Consider the following 24,277-nt stretch of genomic DNA (forward strand, 5'->3'; position numbering starts at 1 on the left):
AGCAGAATCGGATCGCATGGGTGTTCACACCATGCGATCCGAGTTTGCAGATCGCACTGCGATATGCGAACTGATCTGGGGGTGTCAGTAACATTTCACTGACACTCCCAGCAGTTCGCATAGGGCAGTGTGAACTGCCGCCGGGAGGCATGCGATGCGGGAACCCGCCGCGGATTCGCGGCGTTTCCGCATCGCTCCAGTGTGAACCCAGCCTAATAAGCGATCATTTTTCTGATCGCCGTATTAGTGTCACAGGTGACGCTAGTTAGGCAGGTAGGTATTTAGGTTCGCCGCAGCTTTTTATAGCGCTAGGGACCCCCATATACTACCGCATAAAGCCCCCTGATTGCCCCCTAGTTAACCCTTTCACCAGTGATCACCATATAACTGTTACAGGTGACGCTGGTTGGTTAGTTATTTTTTTATAGTTTCAGGGCACCCGCCATTTATTACCTAATAAAGGTTTAACCCCCTGATCACCCGGCAGGTGTCATTTGTGACTAATAACTGTTAGGGCAGTTAGGGTTAGCCCCCTTTAGTTCTAAGGTACCCCCCTAACCCCCCCAATAAAGGTTTAACCCCGTGATCACCCCCCGTCGCCAGTGTCACTAAGGCTGGGTTCACATTGCAGCGGTTTATGAGAACGGATGTGATTCGCACCGCACTGCAGTGCAAATCACATCCGATCTCTGTGCGATTCGAGTTCAGCTATACAGATAGTATGGCTGAATTCGTGTCGCACCCGCCGCACCCGCCGCAAACTCGCACGGGACCCTTTTTTTGGTCCGCAGCAGAATCGGATCGCATGGGTGTTCACACCATGCGATCCAAGTTTGCAGATCGCACTGCGATATGCGAACTGATCTGGGGGTGTCATTAACATTTCACTGACACTCCCAGCAGTTCGCATAGGGCAGTGTGAACTGCCGCCGGGAGGCATGCGATGCGGGAACCCGCCGCGCATTCGTGGCGTTCCCGCATCGCTCCAGTGTGAACCCAGCCTAATAAGCGATCGTTTTTCTGATCGCTGTATTAGTGTCACAGGTGACGCTAGTTAGGCAGGTAGGTATTTAGGTTCGCCGCAGCTTTTTATAGCGCCAGGGACCCCCATATACTACCGCATAAAGCCCCCTGATTGCCCCCTAGTTAACCCTTTCACCAGTGATCACCATATAACTGTTACAGGTGACGCTGGTTGGTTAGTTATTTTTTTATAGTTTCAGGGCACCCGCCATTTATTACCTAGTCTCACTAGTGTACCCCTAAATTTAGGGGTGTCTACTTTCTAAAATGGGGTCATTTGGGGGGGGGGGTTTGTGCCATCTTGGCATTTTATGGCCTTCAAAACTGTAACGCCCTTAGAAAGCCTGAAGGCGGTGCTTGGTTTTTGGGGCCCCGTACGCGGCTAGGCTCCCAAAAAGTCCCACATATGTGGTATCCCCGTACTCAGGAGAAGCAGCAGAATTTATTTTGGGGTGTCATTTCACATATGCCCATGGCATGCGTGAGCAATATATCATTTAGTGACAACTTTGTGAAAAAAAAAAAAAGTTTGTAATTTTCCCGCAACTTGTGGCAAAATATAAAATATTCCATGGACTCAACATGCCTCTCAGCAAATAGCTTGGGGTGTCTACTTTCTAAAATGGGGTCATTTGTGGGGGTTTTGTGCCATCTTGGCATTTTATGGCCTTCAAAACTGTAATAGGTAGTGAGAAGTGAACTCAAAAAATTACGCCCTTAGAAAGCCTGAAGGCGGTGCTTGGTTTTCGGGGCCCCGTACGCGGCTAGGCTCCCAAAAAGTCCCACATATGTGGTATCCCCGTACTCAGGAGAAGCAGCAGAATTTATTTTGGGGTGTCATTTCACATATGCCCATGGCATGCATGAGCAATATATCATTTAGTGACAACTTTGTGAAAAAAAAAAAAAAAAAAAAAAAGTTTGTAATTTTCCCGCAACTTGTGGCAAAATATAAAATATTCCATGGACTCAACATGCCTCTCAGCAAATAGCTTGGGGTGTCTACTTTCTAAAATGGGGTCATTTGTGGGGGTTTTGTGCCATCTTGGCATTTTATGGCCTTCAAAACTGTAATAGGTAGTGAGAAGTGAACTCAAAAAATTACGCCCTTAGAAAGCCTGAAGGCGGTGCTTGGTTTTCGGGGCCCCGTACGCGGCTAGGCTCCCAAAAAGTCCCACATATGTGGTATCCCCGTACTCAGGAGAAGCAGCAGAATTTATTTTGGGGTGTCATTTCACATATGCCCATGGCATGCATGAGCAATATATCATTTAGTGACAACTTTGTGAAAAAAAAAAAAAAAAAAAAAAAGTTTGTAATTTTCCCGCAACTTGTGGCAAAATATAAAATATTCCATGGACTCAACATGCCTCTCAGCAAATAGCTTGGGGTGTCTACTTTCTAAAATGGGGTCATTTGTGGGGGTTTTGTGCCATCTTGGCATTTTATGGCCTTCAAAACTGTAATAGGTAGTGAGGCGTGAAATCAAAAATTTACGCCCTTAGAAAGCCTGAAGGCGGTGCTTGGTTTTCGGGGCCCTGTACGCGGCTAGGCTCCCAAAAAGTCCCACATATGTGGTATCCCCGTACTCAGGAGAAGCAGCAGAATTTATTTTGGGGTGTCATTTCACATACGCCCATAGCATGTGTGAGCAATATATCATTTAGTGACAACTTTGTGTAAAAAAAAAAAAAAAATTTTTTTTTTGTCATTATTCAATCGCTTGAGGCAAAAAAATAAAATATTCAATGGGCTCAACATGCCTCTTATCAATTTCCTTAGGGGGTCTACTTTCCAAAATGGGGTCATTTGGGGGGGTTTTGTACTGCCCTGTCATTTTAGCACCTCAAGAAATGAGATAGGCAGTCGTAAACTAAAAGCTGCGTAAATTCCAGAAAACGTACCTTAGTTTGTAGATGTGACAACTTTTGCGCAAACCAATAAATATACAATTATTGACTTTTTTTTTACCAAAGACATGTGGCTGAATACATTTTGGCCTAAATGTATGACTAAAATTGAGTTTATTGGATTTTTCTAATAACAAAAAGTAGAAAATATCATTTTTTTTCAAAATTTGCGGTCTTTTTACGTTTATATCGCAAAAAATAAAAATCGCAGAGGCAATCAAATACCATCAAAAGAAAGCTCTATTTGTGGGAAGAAAAGGACGCAAATTTTGTTTGGGTACAACATTGCATGACCGCGCAATTACCAGTTAAAGCAGCGCAGTGCCAAATTGTAAAAAGACCTCTGGTCATTTACCAGCAAAATGGTCCGGTCTGAAAGTGGTTAATTGGGGGTTAACCAGTGTCCAATCACCAGAGGTGCCTATATAACTATGTAATGAAGCTCCTGTGTCCCGTGATGTATGATCAAGAAACAGGATTTTCATTTTGTTAACAGCAGCTGAACAGAGTGGCAGAGGAGTGAAATAAAGGAAAGTATATACTTTATATATACAGAGCAAAGCAACAGGCTCATATAAAGTACAGGTTCATTCTAAGGGTTTTATGTACATTTTGTCGGGTTTTTTTTGTCTCTCTTTTAATATATATTTGTATTTATGGAATGCATTGTTGGTTTGGAGTGTACAAAGCATTGTTCACTTGGATGATTGTTACTTTTTCCGTGCCTTGCCTTATATTCCTCTGTAAAGGTGAAAGGGAACATTATGTGAATGTATGGTAAATGGATCTGAAACACATCTCAAATGTAATTTTTTCTGTGAAAAAACCTGAAAGCATTTGACATGCTTTTAACACTTCTCAGAAGGGAATGTAGAGTATTTTCACACCATCTTCTAAGCTCTTGTGATGTTAGTGCAGAATTTCAGGCAGATAAAAAAAAACAATGAAACCAGGTATGTACAGTGGGGAAAATAATTGTTTGATCCCCTGCAGATTTTTTAAGTTTGCCCACTTACAAAGAAATTAAGGGTCTATCATTTCTATCATAGGTTTATTTTAAATGATAGAGACAGAATATCAACCAAAAATCTTCCCAAAAAAAAAAACTGTACAAATGTTCTAAATTAAGTTGCAGTTCAGTGAGTAAAATAAGTATTTGATCCCCAAGCAAAACATGACTTAGTACTTGGTGGAGAAACCCTTGTTGGCAAGCACATAGGTAAGATTTTCTTGTAGTTGGTGACCAGGTTTGCACATCTCAGGAGGGATTTTTCAAACATGCAGACCATTCACATCCGCCTGTCAGTTTTCCAGGTGGATCTGAACGGTCGCTCCATACAGCTCTACGGAGCGCCGGATGTCAGCAGTGACATGTCCGCTGACATCCGATCTGCCCCAATCCGATCCGCTCTACAAAATTCAGACAGATGGATGTCCTATTTTCCATCCGTCTGGCGGATCGAAGCGGATGAAAACAGGCAGGCGGTCCGTAATCATGTCATGTAGGAAGACCCATCCACCACCCATCTTCAGTGTTCAGTGTTCTGAGTAAGAAGAAGAAGGTTCTCATCCAAGATTTTACAATACTGTTTTGCTTGCGTCTATCTAGCAAGGTTACTCTGTGGTATAACAAAGAAGCTGAGACTTCTGCAGTGTGTAAATGTGCTTTTACTATACAAAGATGCTGTACATATAAAACTATTACAATCTTAGGAATACAATACAAGACTGACAGATATCTATAACAAGCAAAATGCCTAGAAAATAGAACAGCCTATGGTCTATAACTACAAATACATTTAAAGGTTACTTAACTTCTGTTACTGTATGTTCGTGATCTCCATTGGCAACGTTTCTTCTGGAAAATCAGGCACTGTTCTTGTATCATGAGTGGCTTCTGATCATCACCATGCAAGCAAAACAAATACATGGCCCTGTCCATTGGTCCTGCACCTTTAGTAGAGAAACAGCCCCAAAGCATAATGTTTCCACCTCCGTGCTTGACTGTAGGGTGTTCTTAGATCATAGTCAGCATTTTTCTTCCTCCAAATAAAGCAAGCCGAGTTAATGCCAAAGAGCTCAATTTTGGTCTCCTCTGACCACAGCACTTTCTCCCAATCCTTCTCTAAATCATTTAGATGCACTGGAGCATTTCAATCCAAGGGGGCATATTGTGTTACCAATGGTTTGTTTGGTGACTGTGGTCCCAACTGCTTTGAGAATCATTCACAAGCTCCTCCCGTGTGGTTCTGGGCTGATCCTTAACTTTTCTCATGACCATCCTTATCCATGAGCGAAATCTTGCATGGAGCTCCAAACCAAGGGCAATTGATGTTTATTTTGTTTTTATTCAATTTGCGAATAATCACTCCAACAGTTGTCGCCTTCTTACCAAGCTACTTGCTGGTGGTCTTAGCCTATATCAGCCTTGTGCAGGTCTACAATCTTGCCCCTGACATCCCTTGACAGCTCTTTGGTCTTGCCCATGATGGTGAGGTTTGAATGGAAGAAAGAGATTCTGTGGGCAGGTGTTTTTTATACGCATAACGAGTTGTCGTTAGGAGCACCTTCTTAAATTGACAGGACTAATCTGTGTACCACATGATCACATACTGTAGCCAGTCTGTAGAAGCTAGAATTATTGTTGGGTGGTAGGGGATTGAATACTTATTTTACTCACGTAACTGCAACTCAATTTGTAACATTTGTATAGTGTTTTTTTCTGGATTTTTGGTTGATCATTAAAAATACACCTATGACAACAATTATAGACTCTTCATGTCTTTGTAAGCAGGCAAACTTACAAAATCTGCAGGTGACCAAATAATTCTTTTGCCACTGTATTTGCTCATTAAATACAGCTAGCATAAAGCTAAAACAGTTTTCCTCTGTGTTCCCCCTTATGTTGGTGGTCAGTAGAGACCATGTGTATATTCCCTGAGAGGCACTGCAGAGGTCCCTTGCCATGACCTTCCTGTTCCCAGGCCTCTGAAGAACAACATCGGGTAGAACTATGCAGCCATTGTCAGGCTTAAAATCCTTCCGTTAGTCATTGCCTATCTAGAACAGAATGAAGTCAGTTTAGGAGTGACTTGCTCTGTTAGGTCTCGCTTAAGTCGGGCATCAGGCAGAAGACCCAGGATTTTACCCTGATGCTGATGTCTAACAAAGGCTCTGATGCTGCTCTACCTTGATCCATAGCCAAACCTCTTAAACTAACCTAACACTAGCCTAGCTTTGCCTGAATTTCTTCTGAAACATATTTACATTATATGGCCCCTATGAATGTTCAAATATGGAACTGTCATTGCCTGAAAAACAACAGTACCATATTCTGGTTGTGAAAACTCATGGTCTGATGACACTTATGACAAGGTTATTCTTATTGATTATTCTTTTTTATCTAGGGAATCTAGCTATTCGTATGAAGAATGGAATCCGCAGTTCAAAATATAAGCCTGTTGACTATCAACAACTCCGTGCAGAAGCCGAAGCCAAAAAATTAGCATCTGCAGGCATTCAGTTAAAGGTAAGCATGCCTTTTTTTGCTTTTTTTCTTAACCATAAAAATGAATGCGAACTTTTCTAAACTAAATTCTGGCAAGTGTCAAAGGGTTTATATTGATGCTTTCCTCTTGACAAAATGATGATATAAATGTTTTTCTAGAAAGCTATTTCTCTTTATACTATTTTTGATCAATGTCCAGGTTGTGTGACCTCCTCCATGCCATCCTCATTACATTGTTTGAAACATATTGTTAGTATGTTGTGGAACACTATTCTTTTCACAAATTACTTGTTGTCACAGTTGGACATCGTTCTTGCTTAGATTAGAATTGAGGAAGGGAGAGCAGGTACCTGTCAAAAAAGGTACCTGGTCTCTGGGCAAAAAAATAAAAAATAAATAACACTTCAGATGTGTTGGGGGGTAGGGGAGTGGGGGATGATGATCAGTACTTTCTCCTGGCATGAATGTCAGTTTTAACTGCAGATATTATATTTGGGTATGCAACAGTCATTTAGAAAAGATCCCTAATGCATTGTTTGTTCTACACTAGACCAGGGGGTTCCCAAACCTTTGACACAAAGGGCCATTACATTGTACAGCAGAGTCTTTGGAGGCTGAACTATAGCCAGCTAGGAGTAAAAAGTTCAACGGCATAAGAAGTCACTGGGAGTAATATGTTCCCTTGCATCAGTGGGAGAAAAATGCTGCTGCATCAGTGGTCAACAGGGGTAATAAATGTCCCTGTGTCAGTGGTCAATAGGAGTAGGGATAGGCCGACCACCCCCCTGTTTGGTTCATAGCAGAACTCTCGAACAGGGAAGAAGTCAAATCAAAAGTGCCCATTTTGAAGGCTTATATGCAAGTAATTGGCTATAAAAGGGTTATGGGGGTCTGGGTACTGCCCTGGGGGACATGTATCAATATTTTTTTTTTTAAAACAATTGTTTTTTAATTATGCTTAAAGTGTAAAAATAAAAATGAAAAATGTCTTTAAATATAGTGCCCGGGGGTCCACTTAATGCCTTAGTGCCTGTAAAGTCACAAATCTGTAGCATGCATAAAACATGCTGCAGCAAAAATTAAGTTTCTAAAGAAAAAAAAAAACAAGTCAAATCCCATTTAAAATGACTTGTGGTTACAATTGCCTGCACCTGGCTTTTGAAAAAATAAAGAAGAAAAACGCCATGCTAAAATGTAAAAAAAAACAGCGTGGGGTCACGTGACATCATAAGGGGGTGGTGCCACCAGGTGACGTAGGTGGGTGGCCCGGCCCTTTGACTATATAAGAAATGTCAAAGCGCAGACCAGGCATACTGTGGGAGCCCTGCCAGAAGTTAAGAGCTCCATTTTGTCTTGATGGGAATGTGTCTTTTCTTTTACTTATTTAAAGAGGAAGTAGCCCTGATGGGTTTTACTTCCTCTTTGTTTCCCTGCAAAGGTAAAGCATAATGGGCTACTATGCATAGTAGCCCATTATGTGTCACTTACCTGACACAGGAGCCAGCGATGTCACCGCTGTCCCCTCTTCCACGAAGCATCCATCTTCCTTCCGGGTATCGCGGCTCCAGCGATGTGACTGGCCGGAGCTGCGATGATGTCACTCCCGCACAAGCACGCGGGAGCCAATGCTAACGGCATGATCGACGTTGGCAATGGTACGCTCAGTGCGCCTGCGCGCCGTAGACATTGGTGCCTGTCTTTTGCAAATATCTCCTAAACTGTGTAAGTTTAGGAGATATTTCTTGCACCTACAGGTAAGCCTTAATCTAAGCTTTACCTGTAGGCCAAAGTTGTCTGTAAGGGTTTACAACCACTTTAACTACTGCTATTGAATCTCTTTACAAAGCAGGCTATTTACACTAAAGACACAAGTTAAAAATGTGGACAATAGCTTTTAGCTCCACTTGTTAGCTGCAAGTCAAGGTGTTCTAACACCACAGTAATGTTGTGAATGACACTGTTTTAATAAGCCTTCTGGTTCTTCCAATTTGCTGCTTGAACCTATGCTTGAGTAATTATGTTAAAGTGGTTGTAAACCCTTACAACACACTTTGACCTACAGGTAAGCCTAGATTAAGGATTACCTGTAGGTCCAAGAAATATCTCCTAAACCTATACCGTTTAGGTGATATTTGCCCGAAGACAGGCACTGCTGTCTACGGCGCATGCGCCGTAGACAGCGGCACGCAGGCGCACTGAGCGCGGCATTTCCATGAGCGGAGCTGCCGTGCGTGTCGGCTCCCGTGCGCATGCGCGGGAGGGACGTCATCGCGGCTTCGCCGAATGACAGCGGCGGAGCTGCGAGACCCCACCGACAACATGGATGCGCCGGACTACAGGGGACAGCGGTGACATCGCTGGCTCCTGTGTCAGGTAAGTGACACATAATGAGCTACTATGCGATGCATAGTAGTCCATTATGCTTTGCCTTTGCAGGGAATGAAAGAGGAAGTAAACCCTGATGGGTTTACTTCCTCTTTAATGTCACTTGTGCAAGGATGTGGTATCTGTGGCTGTGGCGTTCCAGAGAGGGAGCCTGCCGGCTGCATCCCCTGACAGCAGAAGGTTGTATATGGTTTGTATGTTGGCTGCAAGTTCATATTTTCATAATTTCAGGCTTAAAAATGATAAAAGACTAATTCAATGCAAACGCGCCATAGACTTCTGTCTTCGGAATGACACTAGAACACTCTTCTGTACTTTTCTGCTCTTCCAATTCCATCTGATGAAATTATTACTCAAGCTCTCCCTGGAGATCAAATGGTTCAGCTCAGAGGCTGCACAGATAGGAAGGACACATTTCACAGTTTACACAACATACATAAAAGGCCTCTTGTCAGCACATTTAATATCTGTTCCATTCATGTACATAACAAACTCCTTTGAAGAAAAAAACGCATGGTTGCTGGTAAAGAGTAAGCTGAGATGTTGTTAATGTCTTCAGATATCATCTTCACACCTACCATTTAAAAGTTCTTATGTTATCTGTTTTTTTTTCACTGCAAGTTGTATTCTTTTAAATATATGTCTCCAATTGTTGCATTGTACTATACTGCAGAAATCGGTCTGTATTTATACATAGCAGCAATTAAGCATCATTAATAATTCACTTGGTAGGGACCACAAAACAACAAAAAATAAAAAATTAAAGCTTTTATGGATACTAAATGTTAGTATGTTAGTTTAACACTATTTAAAGATCAAGGTCAGCTCTTTTTTATTTAATTCAGTTGTATTTTAAAATGGGGAAATGATAGAACCGCTGACAGGTTTTTATCTCAAATTTGTGTCCCGGTTGCAACAATTTCTGCTCTCTGCTGTTATTATTACTGTTTTTGTCTTTCTGTTTTAGCCCTCATTCACACTACTGTAGCACAATGCCAGGCATCCAGCAAATGCACATTTTGCGCATTGTCACTGTATAACTACCCCCGCGAGGGCCACTTAAAGACACTATACCCCAATGCAGTGGCGGCTGCTCATAAGGGCACAGGGGTGCCGTCCCCTAATCTATGTGCCCAGCCCCTAATCTCCATGTAGGACGCCAGTCGCATGGATTTAAATGGGGGTTTTCTTTTTTTTTTAAGCGCATGATTCGAGCCTGAGGTTCTAATTGGCTTCAAAAGGGGTGGGCTTGGGGCGCAGAGCACTGTGCCCCAAGCCGACCCATTTGTGTGACATTAGCGAATTGATATTCGCTAATGTCTTTCTGCTTCTCCTCCCTTCCTGCTTTTCCTCCCAGCCAATCAGGAAGCGAGTCCTGAGACCCGATTGTCCAGGAGTGCTAAGACCCGATCGGCTGGGGGAGAAGCAACCGCCGGGACTCAGGAGGACATGCAGTGGGGAAGCCACCAAAGCCGTGACCCTGAAGGGGTAAATATGGGGTTGGCGGGCGATCGATCGAGCAATGGAGAGGGGAATGAGGGGGTCAGGTTCGTTTGTTACCCACTAAAAGAATGGAGCACCAGCTGCCACTGCCCCAGTGGTTGACACCTCTGACATCCTGGTTTCAGACATTTCAGCAAAGAAATATGGATGCAGACGCAGAATAATTCACAGTAAACCAGATGAGTTTTACTTAAGATTTTGCAGTGAATACTATTAACAGAAATGGATTAGATATGAACAAGCAAATGAATGGTCAACTGAAGTTCCTTGGGAAGCAAGTCCACAACTTTAACGAATCAATGTCTATGACTGCAGGCCAGAAAAAGGTAGGAGAATGACCAGTGCGGAGTCAGACTACTTCAACCACCACTTCCTGGCACGTTGTAAAAACAAAAACTGTTTCATGCTTTAATAAAAAAAAAAACAGTAAAGTAGCCCAATTTTTTTGCATAGTGTGAAAGATGAAGATACACTGAGTAAATAGATACCCAACATGTCACGCTTCAAAATTGCACGCGCTGTGGAATGGCCCCAAATTTTGGTATTTAAAAATCCCCATGCCCCATTCTCCATTCCCCCAATTTTTTACTGGTTACATGTTTTGCATTACAGAGGTCTAGGACTAGAATTATTGCTCTCGCTCTAATGTTCGCGGTGATACCTCACATGTGTGGTTTGCACACCGCTTTCATAAGTGGGCGGGACTTATGTATGCGTTTGCTTCTGCGTACGAGCTCACGGGGACAGGGGCGTTTTACTTTTTTTTTTTTTTATTGTTAATTTTACTTTTCTTTTTTTTTAGTTTGACACTTTAAAAAAATATATATATTTGATTACTTTTATTCCTATTGCAAGGAATGTAAACATCCCTTGTAATAAGAATATGGCATGATCGGTCCTCTTTACAGTGAGATATGGGGGTCAATAAGACCCCACATCTCACCTCTAGGCTGGAAAGCCTAAAATAAAAAATAAATAAAAAAACAATCACAGTTTCCCAGCCGAGGTGGTGGCGTTATTTGAATGCAGAGGCTGAACGTGACGTCATAACATCGCGCCCGGCCTCCAAACGATCATCGAGACTCCGGCGATCATCTGGTCCGCCGGAAATCTCTATGATCATTATCCGGGGGCCGGCGGATCCTGTGCCCGACTCACTGATGGAAGCGGTGAGTTGGTAGAAGCCCGTAAGAATGATCAAGCGGCGGAACAGCCGCTATGATCATTCTTATGATGCAGGGAATCGCCGGCTGAAAATGCCGATATCTGAATGATGTCTGTAGCCTCAAGCATCATTCAGATATAACCCCGGAAAGTCGAGGCCGTCCCAGGACGTCCACCCGGCGCGAAGTGGTTAATAAGTGGAAGTTATTTGGTACAACACAGGCCCTCCCTGGATCAGGATGTCGCTCCAAACTGGATGAAAGAGCCAGGAGGAAACTGGTCAGAGAGGCTACCAAGAGGCCTACAGCAACTCTGAAGCAGTTGCAGGAATATATGACGAGTGGTCATTGTTTGTATGTGACAACATTATCACAAATTCTCCACAAATGTGGCTTGTATGGGAGGGTTGCAAGAAAAAAAGCCACTCCTCAAGAAAGGCCAGATGCAGTCATGACTGAGATTTTGCCAAAATGCACAGTGAAGATTCTGAGGCCACATGGAAAAAGGTGTTCTGGTTAAATGAGACTAAAATTTAATTATTTGTCTGGTGGAAATCCAATACAGCTCACCATCCAAATGACACCATTCCTACAATAAAGTATCGCGGTGGTAATATCCTGTTATAGGGTAATTTCTCTGCAGCAGGGACCGGAGTTCTTGTCAGGATAGAAGGAATAATGGATAGGGCAATATACAGGCAAATTCTTGAGGAAAATCTTCTGCCCTATCAGAAAGTTGTCAATGGGAAGAGGGTTTGCCTTCGAACATGACAGTGACCCAAAGCACACAGCAAAAATAACAGCACTGTGGTTGAAGGAGAAAAAGGTGAATGTCATTGCATGGCCTAGTCAGAGCCCAGACCTAAACCCCATTAAAAATCTGTGGAATGACTTGAGGACTGCAGTCCACAAACAGTCACCATCAAATTTAGCTGAACATGAGCAGTTTTGCGCAGAAGAGTGGGCAAATATTGCAAAGTTTAGATGTGCAAAGTTAGTAGAGACATATCCCAACAGACTAAAGGCTGTAATTAAAGCAAAGGTGGTTCAAAAAAATACTGACACAAGGGGGTGATCCTTTTTCCAACTCAGTGATTCTGTTTTTGATTTTTTTTTTCTGACATGTTGGTGTTATAGCTTCCAAATATAAGTTGCACTGAGTGAATACAGCTGGATAAAACAAAAACGGTTTAAAAGGGGGTGATTGTTTTCTATACCCACTTGTATGTCACTAAAGCCCAAATAATAAAGTTGTGACTGTCATATTTTGGTCACACTGTAGAGAGAGCTCACTGGAGAAGGAAATAATGTTTGGTAAAATCAAAAGGAACCAAACGAAGAAGGAGATTGACCTACTAGGTGGTTGGAGGCATTGGCTACAGTTGTGGGAATGACACTGGAAGATCTTGCCAGACAAAGCCGACTTTGTTTTGGCTAGAGGTGAGCTTTAACATTCTTGCTGGATGAATGAATAAATTAAAAAGAGCTGAAAATAATTTATTTCTATAGCCAGTGCTGCTGCAGACACCCTCCAAGTGCTGCTGATGTAACCACAAGTCTGGTGTTTAGTCATGTGATCTCAATTGAAGAAGTGGGTTTGCTATTCCGAACTCCAATACTCCCCTCCAGTAGAGATTTTATGATCTGATGGCTGGGCTTAAGATATGTGAGCAAGGAGCCTGAAGCAGCGTTTACTTCAACAAAGGTTATCGCTATTTATCCAGACTTCACTAAACCTGGAGCTAGAACAATTGTGGACTAAGCTCAAGGCCGTCTTTAAGGCAGGGCAAAAGGGACAGCTGCCCATGACCCTGTCATTGTTGTGGGGCCCAAAGCAGCTGCATCATACTTGCCAACTATCCCAGTTTAAATTCCCTTATCTCTTGAAGTTTTAGTCCCGTGCTGTGTCCTGATATCTCAGTGTGAAGTGATGCTACTAATGCTGCCCAGCTCTGCCCTATTGTTGTGTACAGATGACTCACCTGCAGACCCTGTGTTTACATGTAAATATCTGTCATTCATATGTAAATAGCTGAGGTCGGCAACATTGATATGTAAATAAAGGCAGCATTCATATGTATTTCATGCCCCCCTGCAGTGAGGAGAAGATAGCAACCAATAAGTCAACAGTATTACTGTACAGTAATCTCTAGCAACCAATCAACAAGCAGAAATCATATGCTGTAACCTTTAGCAACTAATCAGTGAGCTGTAATGTGTGCTGTAACCTCTAGAAACCAGTTAGTAAGCGGAAATTATATGCTGTAACCTCTGGCAACCAATCGCAATTGCTGCCTGATCTGATGCAGTAAACTAATTATAGCTGCTATTTATTGTGTCTCAGAGCAGGTGGAGAGTGAAATTGCATGGGGGGGGGGGGGGGGCAAGAAAATTTTTGCCCCGGGTCCAATCAATATTAAAGAAAGCCCTGACTAAGCTGAACACACAGCTGAGTCTGTTTGCATGCACCTTTACATATTTTGGTGTCACACAGGGAAAAGAGAGCAGATTGGCTACTCTACTTGGTGCCATTTACATTAGGATCATCAGAGACTAAAACAGAGTAGCCAATTATACTGACACGGTCAGGAGTGAGGCTCGGAGATCAGTTGCTATAGCAGTAGAGGCGCTCACACTGACTAGCTTGATAAGTAAATAAGCAGATCACCCTGGCGTTTGATACAGGCTCACCCACGGTGCCGAGTTTAAAGGGTAAGTTCACCTTTACAGGAAAATCTGTAAGGTGACCTTACACTGGACCCCATACCCTCGCCACCCCCCACCCCCCGGTCCCGCTGTGCCAGAATCCCACCAGGATACCACTTCACTGGTCCAGGGATTTGAAATCCTCCTGAGTTTTTCTCCTCCAGTGCTGACAGGATGGGCTAGACAGATTCTGATTGGTCGGCACCATCTATGTGATGGTGCTGACCAATTAGAATGCCTCCTATCTGTACACCCTGAGAGGTACGGATAGGAGATTAAGCTGCAGGGATTTCAAATTCCTGGACCTGAGAAGCAACTTCCAGTGTCCAACAGCGGGGGATCACGGGACACTGGTACAGAGGGACGGGGGGAATGGGGAGGAGGTCCATTTTAAGTTCACAGTTCATTTTACAGATTATCTGTAAAGGTGAAGTTACACTTTAGGTACTAACTGTATGCCTGATGGTGGAAATGGGTTTTGCTGCCTGTTAGTAACAGGTTGCATTCCTCAGGTTTGCCCCACCAGGAGGTGAGCAAGCCAGGGTCCATTAGTAGATATAGCACGTAGGGATCAAGCAGAAATGTAGTCAGTAAACAAGCCAAAGGTCAGTAACAAGTTGCAGGTTTGGATGAAGCAGAAGCGTAGTCAAGGAACAAGCCAAAGTTCAGTTAACTAGTGGTAGTGAAGATACAAACAGCAGCAGAAGTGACAAGAGGAAGATATTGGCTGGAAAGAGCACATTAATATGGCAAACAGGGAGTGCAGAGACTTGGCTTGAACCAGGAAGTTTATGAGAGGAGAAAAGGGTTCAAGGTTCTTGAGAAGAAAAAACATAAGGCAAGGTTTTAGATGAAATCAGGCAAGGAGCTGTCCAGCATCTCAGGTGGCTCAGTGAGAACAGTAATTGGCAGACATAGCAGAGGTCCTGGGTTCAGGCCCTGTCAAGTACACTCCTTTCCTGTACACAACTGAATTAGCGAGGTGGTAGGAACTGAAATTATCTTGTGACACTATGATTGACTGCCAGGCTATGCCAGCGATGGCAAAACACTAGGCAGAATTTACTAAAACTGGAGCAGAAAGAATCTAGAGCAGCTGTGTTTGGCAACTAATCAGCTTGTTCGGATATACTTGTGTGAAAAAATATCCTGTTCGTTGATTAATTGCTTCCTTTTTGTGAAATCCCTGGTGTTCTTGCCAGTTCCTCTGCTTTCCTGTTAAAAGCTGACTACACTAAGCAGAACACATGGTGGTCAGTTCTCTAGCTATGTTGGCAAATCGGTCTGTTCTCCTCCAATGATCAGACTTGTCCTGCCACCCCCCCCCCCCTGCACAGCCATTCACTGCGAAGATCAGTGTACTGCGAAGATCAGTGTACTGCTGCTTCTCCTCCCCCTTGCTCTTATGCAGCTGAGAACAGGGGGAATATGATCACTGATAAAGAATTACAAATACCATTTTTTTCATCTATACACAAATGTTTTGCCTTTCATTTCTATTTTAAACTGAATAGGCTGTTTTACAAGGTGATTGTTTACAATCGCTTTAAATATTCCATATGCTGTTAAAATAAAATAAAAATGCGGCTCTGGCTGCAGTACTAATCTCCATTCTAGGACTGTCCCCCATAGACTCATAACTCTGTCCTACAGGTTCTTCTTATGAGTTGAATGACTCCTAGGGACATTCAGCTTGCTTCCTGTGAACCCAGAGCATCATGAACACACTCCTGGGGGTTATTACATGAGCATCCTTCTCTTCAGTATTAGGGACCTTCCACCACAGGAGATCAGAAGATAAAGAGCTCCTCGTAAGTCGTATGACTGGACTGACCACAACTGGAAAACGTATGTTTCCTGCAAGGAAGGTGGGGTGGGGGAGTGTGGGAGTTGTCAACCCATCCAGCACCCTCTATTATCACTGGAACAAAAAATAAATCACAATGTTACCACAATCAGTGGTCATGTGACGCAACAGCCTTGAGCCTGCTCCTCTTCTATTTAGTTGCTGCTTGGATCTTTCTTCCATTGTCCATGTCAGTGCTTGTGTGACGTGGACATTTTCTATTGGGTGTCCAGTGGTGAAGTACAGGATTCAGAAGAGGACAATGTCATCACAGGGAATGGTGGGGGACTAGTGATCTTGGGCTTTATTGGCACCGCTGGATTCCTGGTGATTTGAGTGGAAAATTAGGTAAGTATATCTGGCTCCACAAAATGACGGGGCAATTGCTAATAAGATGGGTTAGAGGGGGGTTGGAGAGAGGGTGTGGGGGCAGAATAGTTATAACCCAGGCTGGGCCTTTAAAGATCATTATATTATGGTGAGAAAAAGTAACCTATCTTTACTGACTTAAAACATTTCAGTTTCTCTGCAAGACAGAACAAGCATGTTTGATGCTCAAGAACACTTGTTATTGCTAATTTGGTTACCTTGGCTCGGCCCAGTTATTACAAGAGATGCGTACATTGGTCTTGTAATTTCGCAGAAACTTGGCATCTGAATTCAAATCAAAGAACTGCTAGTGCTGAATCATTCATATTTTGGATAAAAGTATTTGAAAATACAGTTTTCAGAGTCCCTAATAAATCCTTAATGTATTTATTTGTTTTTTGCATAAAAAAGCAAATGCCAAGGTCGTTCAACAAACAAAATGAAAATGAAGAGGCATGCAAATAGAACCAAACTGTTCAAATTATTTAGTAATATAATAATTCCATAACTGTATTCACTAGCTTTTTTATATTGAAGTTCTGTGCTGTGAGTGTACACAAAGGTGCAAGAACAAGAGATGCAGTAGGTGCCCATAACCCCTGTATTTAGATAGGAATAGGAGCAGATGGTACGCCACTAGTTATACAAGTCATTTTCGATAATATGAATTATTGTCTGTGACAACACATATGGGAAAATTTTTATATAAAAGTGAAACTATTATTTTTGCATAGAGTGGAACTTCTGTTGGACTTTATTCTTACATCTTTTTGGGGAGATGTCCCCTTACTCCCTGTCTTGGTTAAATGACTCCTGTCACTGACGAAGGAAAATAAGGGAAAGCTCCCTGATGGGAACACTGTAATAATAACCTGATTGAAGGTTTGACTCTTTGGCACTCGGCTACAACTCCCTTTTCTCTTCCTTTCCTGGTGACACAACAGCAAATATGAGAAACAACAGAGACATGTATGTGTATATATCCATTCAGGCATATCTGACTCAATAACTCTGTGGCCAGCTGTCTGGTTAGCTTGGAAGCCTTTTTTTATAGACTATTTGGTAGGTCACAAGGTCCTTTCCTCAACCTGACCTAATTAAACCCAACAAGCACGTAAATGTGATTGCACATCTGCATAGCCAATTTGAATACAGATACTAGTAAGAATTTAGACAGGAACCAATTAACCTACCAACATGTCTTTGGAGTGTGGGAGTAAACAGAGAAAACTGATACAAGCACAGTGAGAACTTAAAAACCCAAAGAAAATGTCATGGCTGAGATTTGAACCATGGACCTTAGCACTACAAGGCGTAAGTGCTAACCACCAAGTCACTGTCCTTCCCAACAGGGACACATACAGCAGCAGATATATAATAATTGTTCAAACTTTGCTAATTTTGGCTGGAATACTTCTTTTAATCAGAATGGAAAACAAGGTCTCCCCCCCCCCTTTTTTTTTTAAACACAAAGGCTTGTAAGAATTACCAGATACAAAAAAACTTTACTTAAGGGCTCATTCACACTGTGTGAGGTGCCCTGCATTTTCTGCATGGGATAAATGCAGGTCACCGCTAAAGGCCCCGAGGCGATCTTATAGTAATCTGATTGTTAGTATACAGCTTTCTTCCAAAATTATCCGAATGGACAAGCACGAAAAAGTTTCTCATACGTTACCAGATTGTACAATTTTTGTTTAATCAGTACAGTTTTCAACTGAAAATACAATTCAAATACTTTACAACACATTATATTACTTCTGAATTTTTATTCTGTTTTATGAGACTTTTAAAACTTTAATAACCTCTTCATTTTTTAATTTGGAGACAAGCACGCAAAAAATAAATAAAAAATAGACGATTATTCGTCTGCTAATCTGGTTGTGTGTACTAGGAATAAGGCACATGTAAAACAATTGCTTTGCATATGCCCTGGTCACGCCACAATGCTGCAAGTCTGCTTTTTCTGCACTTCGCTGGATATCACCATATGTCACTGCACAGCAGCACTATGCACAATGCTGCTTTGCAGTGGCATGATGCTTTGAATAAAGTTGAAAATAAAAGAAAAAAACAGCAGTACAATGTGCTGAAACACACATTTCACTGTTCCCTGCCAAAGCTGATGCAACACTAGCCTGTGCGGCAAAATGCTTTGGTTTATGGTACAGGCTAACGTTAACCTAATATTAATTGCCTCACTATGATATAAGTAAATTGTCTTTAAATAAGCCTGTCTACACAACCAGAGTGTATTTAAATCCCAGCTCCGGGTAACTAAAAAAATATCCCTTGCAGTGGGGCTCTGCCTGCACTGCAAGGGTTTTTTGCTTTTTTTTGATCTAGGGTAACAAAAAGAAAATGAACTTGCCTGATCCTCTGCTCCTCCCCAAAGCTAGACTGGTCCCCGCAGCTTTTTTTTCCCCCCATACTCCAGTGGTCTAGGGTCCCAACACCAACAAGACCAAAGCAGGCTCCTGCATTGGATGAGATGACGTCAAGGGACAGTCCACTGCCAGAGAGTGGGGGAGAGCCATCTGCAGAGGGAAGGCGGAGGATCAGGTAAGTATATCTGTTTCTCCTCTCCCCTAGGCAAGGGGTGATTTTACACTTTCTCAGAGTTGGGGTTTAAGGGTTTCCTGCCCCATTTTATTCATCAAAATGTAACCAATATAAAGCCCTTTCCTTCACAAGGGTTTGATTCTGCTTAGTGGTTGTAAACCCTTTCATATAGCCAGTGAAGTGACTGGCCTCAGGTGACACACAGAGATGAAACAAATTTGTAGGAAGAATTTATACAGCTTTCTGAGCATTCATAAAAAAGGGGCCAGAGTGCTGAAGTTGCACACTGCAGAGCTCAAGGAGGAGAGCTCTGAGAGCTGATTACAGGGAAAGGACACACCCCCTTCACTCAGCACACAGAAACAAAGCTGAGGCTGTCAATCAGCTGGAGATCCCTCCCCATCACATTTTATTTCTTGGTGTAAGGAAAACTTGTCATGCCACATGATCGGAATTCCGGCCAGAAAAAGACAGATGAGAGCGTGTGTATGCTCCATCGGAATTTAGCAGTCCGAATTTCCGCCAGCCAAAAATTGATAGCATGTTCTCAATTTTCCCGACGGAAAACTTTCTATCGGTAATTCCGATCGTGTGTATGCAATTCCGACACGCCAAAAATCACGCATGCTCAGATTCAACTATGAGACAGAAGGTATTGGCTACTGACTATTGAATTTCCTTTTTCTAGTCACGTCATACGTGTTGTACGTCACCACGTTATAAATGATCAGAATTTGATGTGACCGTGTGTAGGCAAGACAGCTTGAGCCGAATTCCGTCGGGAAAACCATCAGAGCTTTTTCCGACGAGAATTCCAATCGTGTGTACGTGGCATCAGAAATAATTCATGCTGGTAGCGGAGGCAAGGAAGCAGCAGACAGAAATTACACTTAATGTTCCAATTTGAGACCAGTACACACTATAGATGTCTGAGGTTTAGAACCACTTTAAAGCAAAAACCACGTTTAGCCTCCTGGCTCTGATGACAGTTTTTCACCGCTGCTTTAAGTTCCCTCTTCACCTGGCACTGTCTGTTCAAACCGACCTAGACCCAAACCCTGTGCAATTCTCAAACTCCTCTGGTCACACTTTCAAAGCTGCCTTGGCACCAGAGGTTACACAGCAACCCTTTCCTGGAACCCACCTTTTAAGCTGGGTACACACGGGCTGAATGTTGGGAGACATTTGCCGGTTAAAAAAAAAAAACATCTGACATTTGGCCCATGTGTATGTCAATCTGACCAACAGAAGCTCAATGTTTGGCCAGCTTGTGTCAAATGAGCATCCTGGAAAACCAGCAGCCGACTGACTCCCAATCAGAGTTCTCAGTCAATGGTGGAGAGCGCTGATCGGAGTGTCCTGGCGGGGCCACCCCCCTGTCAGAACACAATAGCTCAGCGGGGGAGATCGCTGTACATACTTCGCTTAGTGAGTGCAGCGGCTCCGACCGGAGCTGACCGTTTTTTTTTGGGGGGGGTTGAACGTAAAAAAAAACTATAGTATGTACCAGGCTTTGGGGTCACTACTTCAGTCGGTCCCCCAGTGCTCTGGTTCTTCGTGATGACAGACTCTCCTTTTGTTAACAAACCTATGTATTCTTAAATTTGATTCATTTCCTGAGTTAGCTGTTTTTGGTCTCTTATGGTGGCCATACACTCTTTGATAAATTACTGATATCAACCTCTTTCAGTAGTAATAATTGGCCTATAGTTGACAACCCATTGGATCAGTGTACTACACACAGGTAAGTAGATTTCGATCAATAGTTACGATACGTAAGTTATTAATCAATAAAACAATTACAGCTCTCAAAATAGTGTAAAAATCTATATCAAATATAAATCATCCAATGTGAAAACAATTCATAAAAAAGTATATAATTTAATATAATAAAAGTGCTCTTGAGTTCCAGTCCTCTGAAAAGTGCTATAGTGCTCCAAACTTTTACTCCGTGGTGTGACACGCACCCCTCATGTGTTCCCACTCAGCAGATATAATGGACCCCTAGCTTTTCAGTCTAAGGGTCATACAAGCTGAAATCTGGCAGGGAATAGTGACTCAGACAGTAGAGGCCGGTGCTCAAAATTTTTGGGGGGGCGCAAACAAACTGAAAAATTCTGAAAAATACTGAAGCAAAAACATCAAATAAGGCCACTGTGCCATCAATTGCAGCCACTGTGTCCATCATATGCAGCCACTGTGCCCCATCAAATGTAACCACTCTGCCTATCAATTGCAGCCACTGTGCCCATCAAATGCAGGTACTGTGTCCATCATATGCAGCCACTGTGCCCCATCAAATGCAGCCACTGTGCCCCATCAAATGCAGCCACTGTGCCCCATCAAATGCAGCCACTGTGCCCCCATCAAATGCAGCCACTGTGCCCATGAAATGCAACCAATGTACCCATGAAATGCAGCCTCTGTGCCCATAAAAATACAGCCAATGTGCCCACCATATGCAGCCACTGGGCCCATCATATGCAGCCTCTGTGCCCATGAAATGCAGCCTCTGTGGCCATCATATGCAGCCACTGTGCCCCACCAATCAATTTCAGCCTCTGTGCTTATCATATGCAACCACTGTGCCCCCCCTCACCCGCCTGCCTGCTAGCTGTCTGACTGGCACTTACCCCATCTTGGTGTCAGGTCGGGCAGTGGGTGATAGCGGCGAGCTATGGGATGGGTAGCGCGGGTCAAGCAATGACTCCTGTGTCCTCTGTGCTTCTGTTCTTCGCTCCTGCTAGCTGGCTAATGGAATCGCCTGTGCCTTCAGCCAATCAGGTGACTGGTATTAAATCCACACCTCCTGATTGGCAGAGAGGAGGCTCCGTGTTAGAAATGCAAATATTCATTTGTTTTTCTAACATGCCAGGGTAGACTGAGCGCAATGCTCTGCGCTCCAAGTCCATCTTTTTTTAACCACTTCAATACCAGGCACTTTCGCCCCCTTCCTGCCCAGCCCAATTTTCAGCTTTCAGCGCTCTAGCGCTTTCAGTGACAATTGCGCGGCCATGCTACACTGTACCCAAATGAAATTTTTATCATTTTGTTCGCACAAATAGAGCTTTATTTTGGTGGTATTTATTCACGACTCCGTTTTTTATTTTTTGCGATATAAGCGCAAAAAAGCGGAAATTTGGAAAAAAAAAACAATATTTTCTTTTTTCTATTTTAAAAGAAATCCAATAAAATCAAATTTTGTCATAAATTTAAGCCAAAATGTATTCTGCTACATGTTTTTGGTAAAAAAAATTCCGTTAAGTGTATAATAATTGGTTTGTGTGATCACGGACATATGTACGCAAATGATCATGTACATATGTGTACAGGTGATCACGTACATATGTGTGCAGATAATCATTGGGACATGTGATTTTAGTGGGACATATGTGGGGGACATGTGTTTTTATTATTAGGGACATGTGTTTTTATTATTTGGGGACATGTATGTTTTGGGGACATGTGTGGGGACATTGTGTTTATACTGTGTGGTGTGTTTACTGTGTGGTGATTTGTGTGTACACTAGACTGATGATCAGTGAGTAAAAAGCTGTAAAAAACAGCTCATACTCACTGATCATCAGCCGGCTGCAGCGATCCGCTCTCCTCTCCTCAGCAATGACTTCTGTGTGAGGAGAGGAGGAGCCGATTGCCTAGCAACCGGCTGTTTGTTTACATCACATGACGGCCGTGATTGGACACGGCCGTCATGTGATTAGGAGGGCCAATCACAGAGCCCTCCTGCCGATCTGAGATGCGCCGTGTCCGGGTGACACGGGCGCATCGGGATCGCGCCGCTGCGCGGGCACGCGCGCGCGCGATCCCGCTACTTCTGATGGACGTTCCTGAACGTCCTATCAGGAGTAGACGGCTCCCACCCGGCCGTATATGTGCATTGGCCGGGTGGGAAGTGGTTATGCCTTTTAGAGCCTATGGCTCTAATTGGGTGCTTAAAAAAACACCCCCGACGCTGGAATTCAATCACCCGGTGTCCAAAACTGGGCCAGATGCCTGAATGGGGGTAGCAGCAGTGGCAATGGATACATTCATGCAATGCATGAATCTATCCATTTGTCACATAGTGGATGGCGTGACAGAGGGGCGCGGCGCAGTGCGTCCTTAATGGACGGGCCACCCCTGCTCAAAGAAGTCCAATGGAGATCTCCCTCAACATGGTTGTCAAAGGAGATATTCATCAAAATAAAAATAAGGAACTGATAGTGAAGTTCTGTATAACTGGTGTTTATTGCACAAAAATACTTGTACTTACAAGACACTGATGTAAAATGAGCATGTACACAATACAGGAATTCAATCCAGGAAACCCTGCATCCAGCGTGCGTTCCACTGAAATCGGAAGTGACGTCGTTTGGACTTGGCACCCGAAATTACGTTAACACGTTTTGTCCTCCTAAAAAGCATCAAGAACCAAAGACCTTGTGGGAGGGCAAAACGCATCGACGCGTCATCAAGGACCAATTATGCTTTGATGTCATTTCTGGTGCCGAGTCCAGACTATGTCACTTACGGTTTTGATGGAACACACGCGCTGGGTGCGGCGTTTCCTGGATTGAATTTCTGCATTGTATACATGCTCATTTTATATTAGTGTCTGTAAGTACAAACCTTTTTGCGCAATAAACACCAGCTATACAGAACTTTACTATCGTTTTTTTTTTCATTTTGGTGAATATCTCAACCTTTGACAACCATGCTGGGGGAGATCTTCATTGGACTTCTTTGAGTTGTCATTGCCCGCCAAATTTCAGCTTGTATGACCCTTAGACTAAGCCCTTCGCTCGGAAATTCCGAACACAAAATCCGTCACATTTTTTCTGATGGATTTTGTCCGAAACTGGTGTTGCATACACACGGTCGGACAAAGTTGGAAAATCCGATTGTTCGGAACGTGATGACATCCATTCGTTACGACGGGACTACGTTGCGGCTAGTAGCCAATAGCTTTGGTCTTGTAATTTGATTTGAGCATGCGTGGCACTTTGTCCGATCGAAATTCTTTACAAACGATTGGAAAAAGTCCGATCGGATTTTGTTGTCGGAAAATTTGAGATCCTGCTCTCAAATTTTTTTCGTCGGAATTACAGACGGAAAAAGTCTGATAGAGCCCTCACACGATCGGATTTTCCAACAATATAATCCGATCGGACCGTTTCCGTGTGTATTACGGCTTAGAGTTTGGAGCACTATAGCACTTATCAGAGGATTGGAGCACAAGTGCACTTTTATTGGGACATTTTATAATATTCAGTTATTTAATATTTGATTAATTGTTTTTACA

At 43.0% G+C, this 24,277-nt stretch overlaps 1 protein-coding gene across 1 annotated transcript in view; it reads left to right on the forward strand.

Moving 5' to 3' along the window:
• The window catches only part of CCDC148 (coiled-coil domain containing 148), a 416,154-nt gene that overhangs the window by 102,994 nt on the left and 288,883 nt on the right, over positions 1–24,277 (forward strand). The window contains exon 3 of the mRNA XM_077447650.1: positions 6,341–6,462. Within this exon, the coding sequence (XP_077303776.1) occupies positions 6,341–6,462 (122 nt within the window). The remainder of the gene's footprint in view (positions 1–6,340; positions 6,463–24,277) is intronic.

Source organism: Lithobates pipiens, unplaced genomic scaffold (genome assembly GCF_037356315.1).
Source record: "Lithobates pipiens isolate NorthernLeopardFrog02 unplaced genomic scaffold, aLitPip1_a1.2 Scaffold_22, whole genome shotgun sequence".
Classification (NCBI taxonomy): Eukaryota; Metazoa; Chordata; class Amphibia; order Anura; family Ranidae; genus Lithobates; species Lithobates pipiens.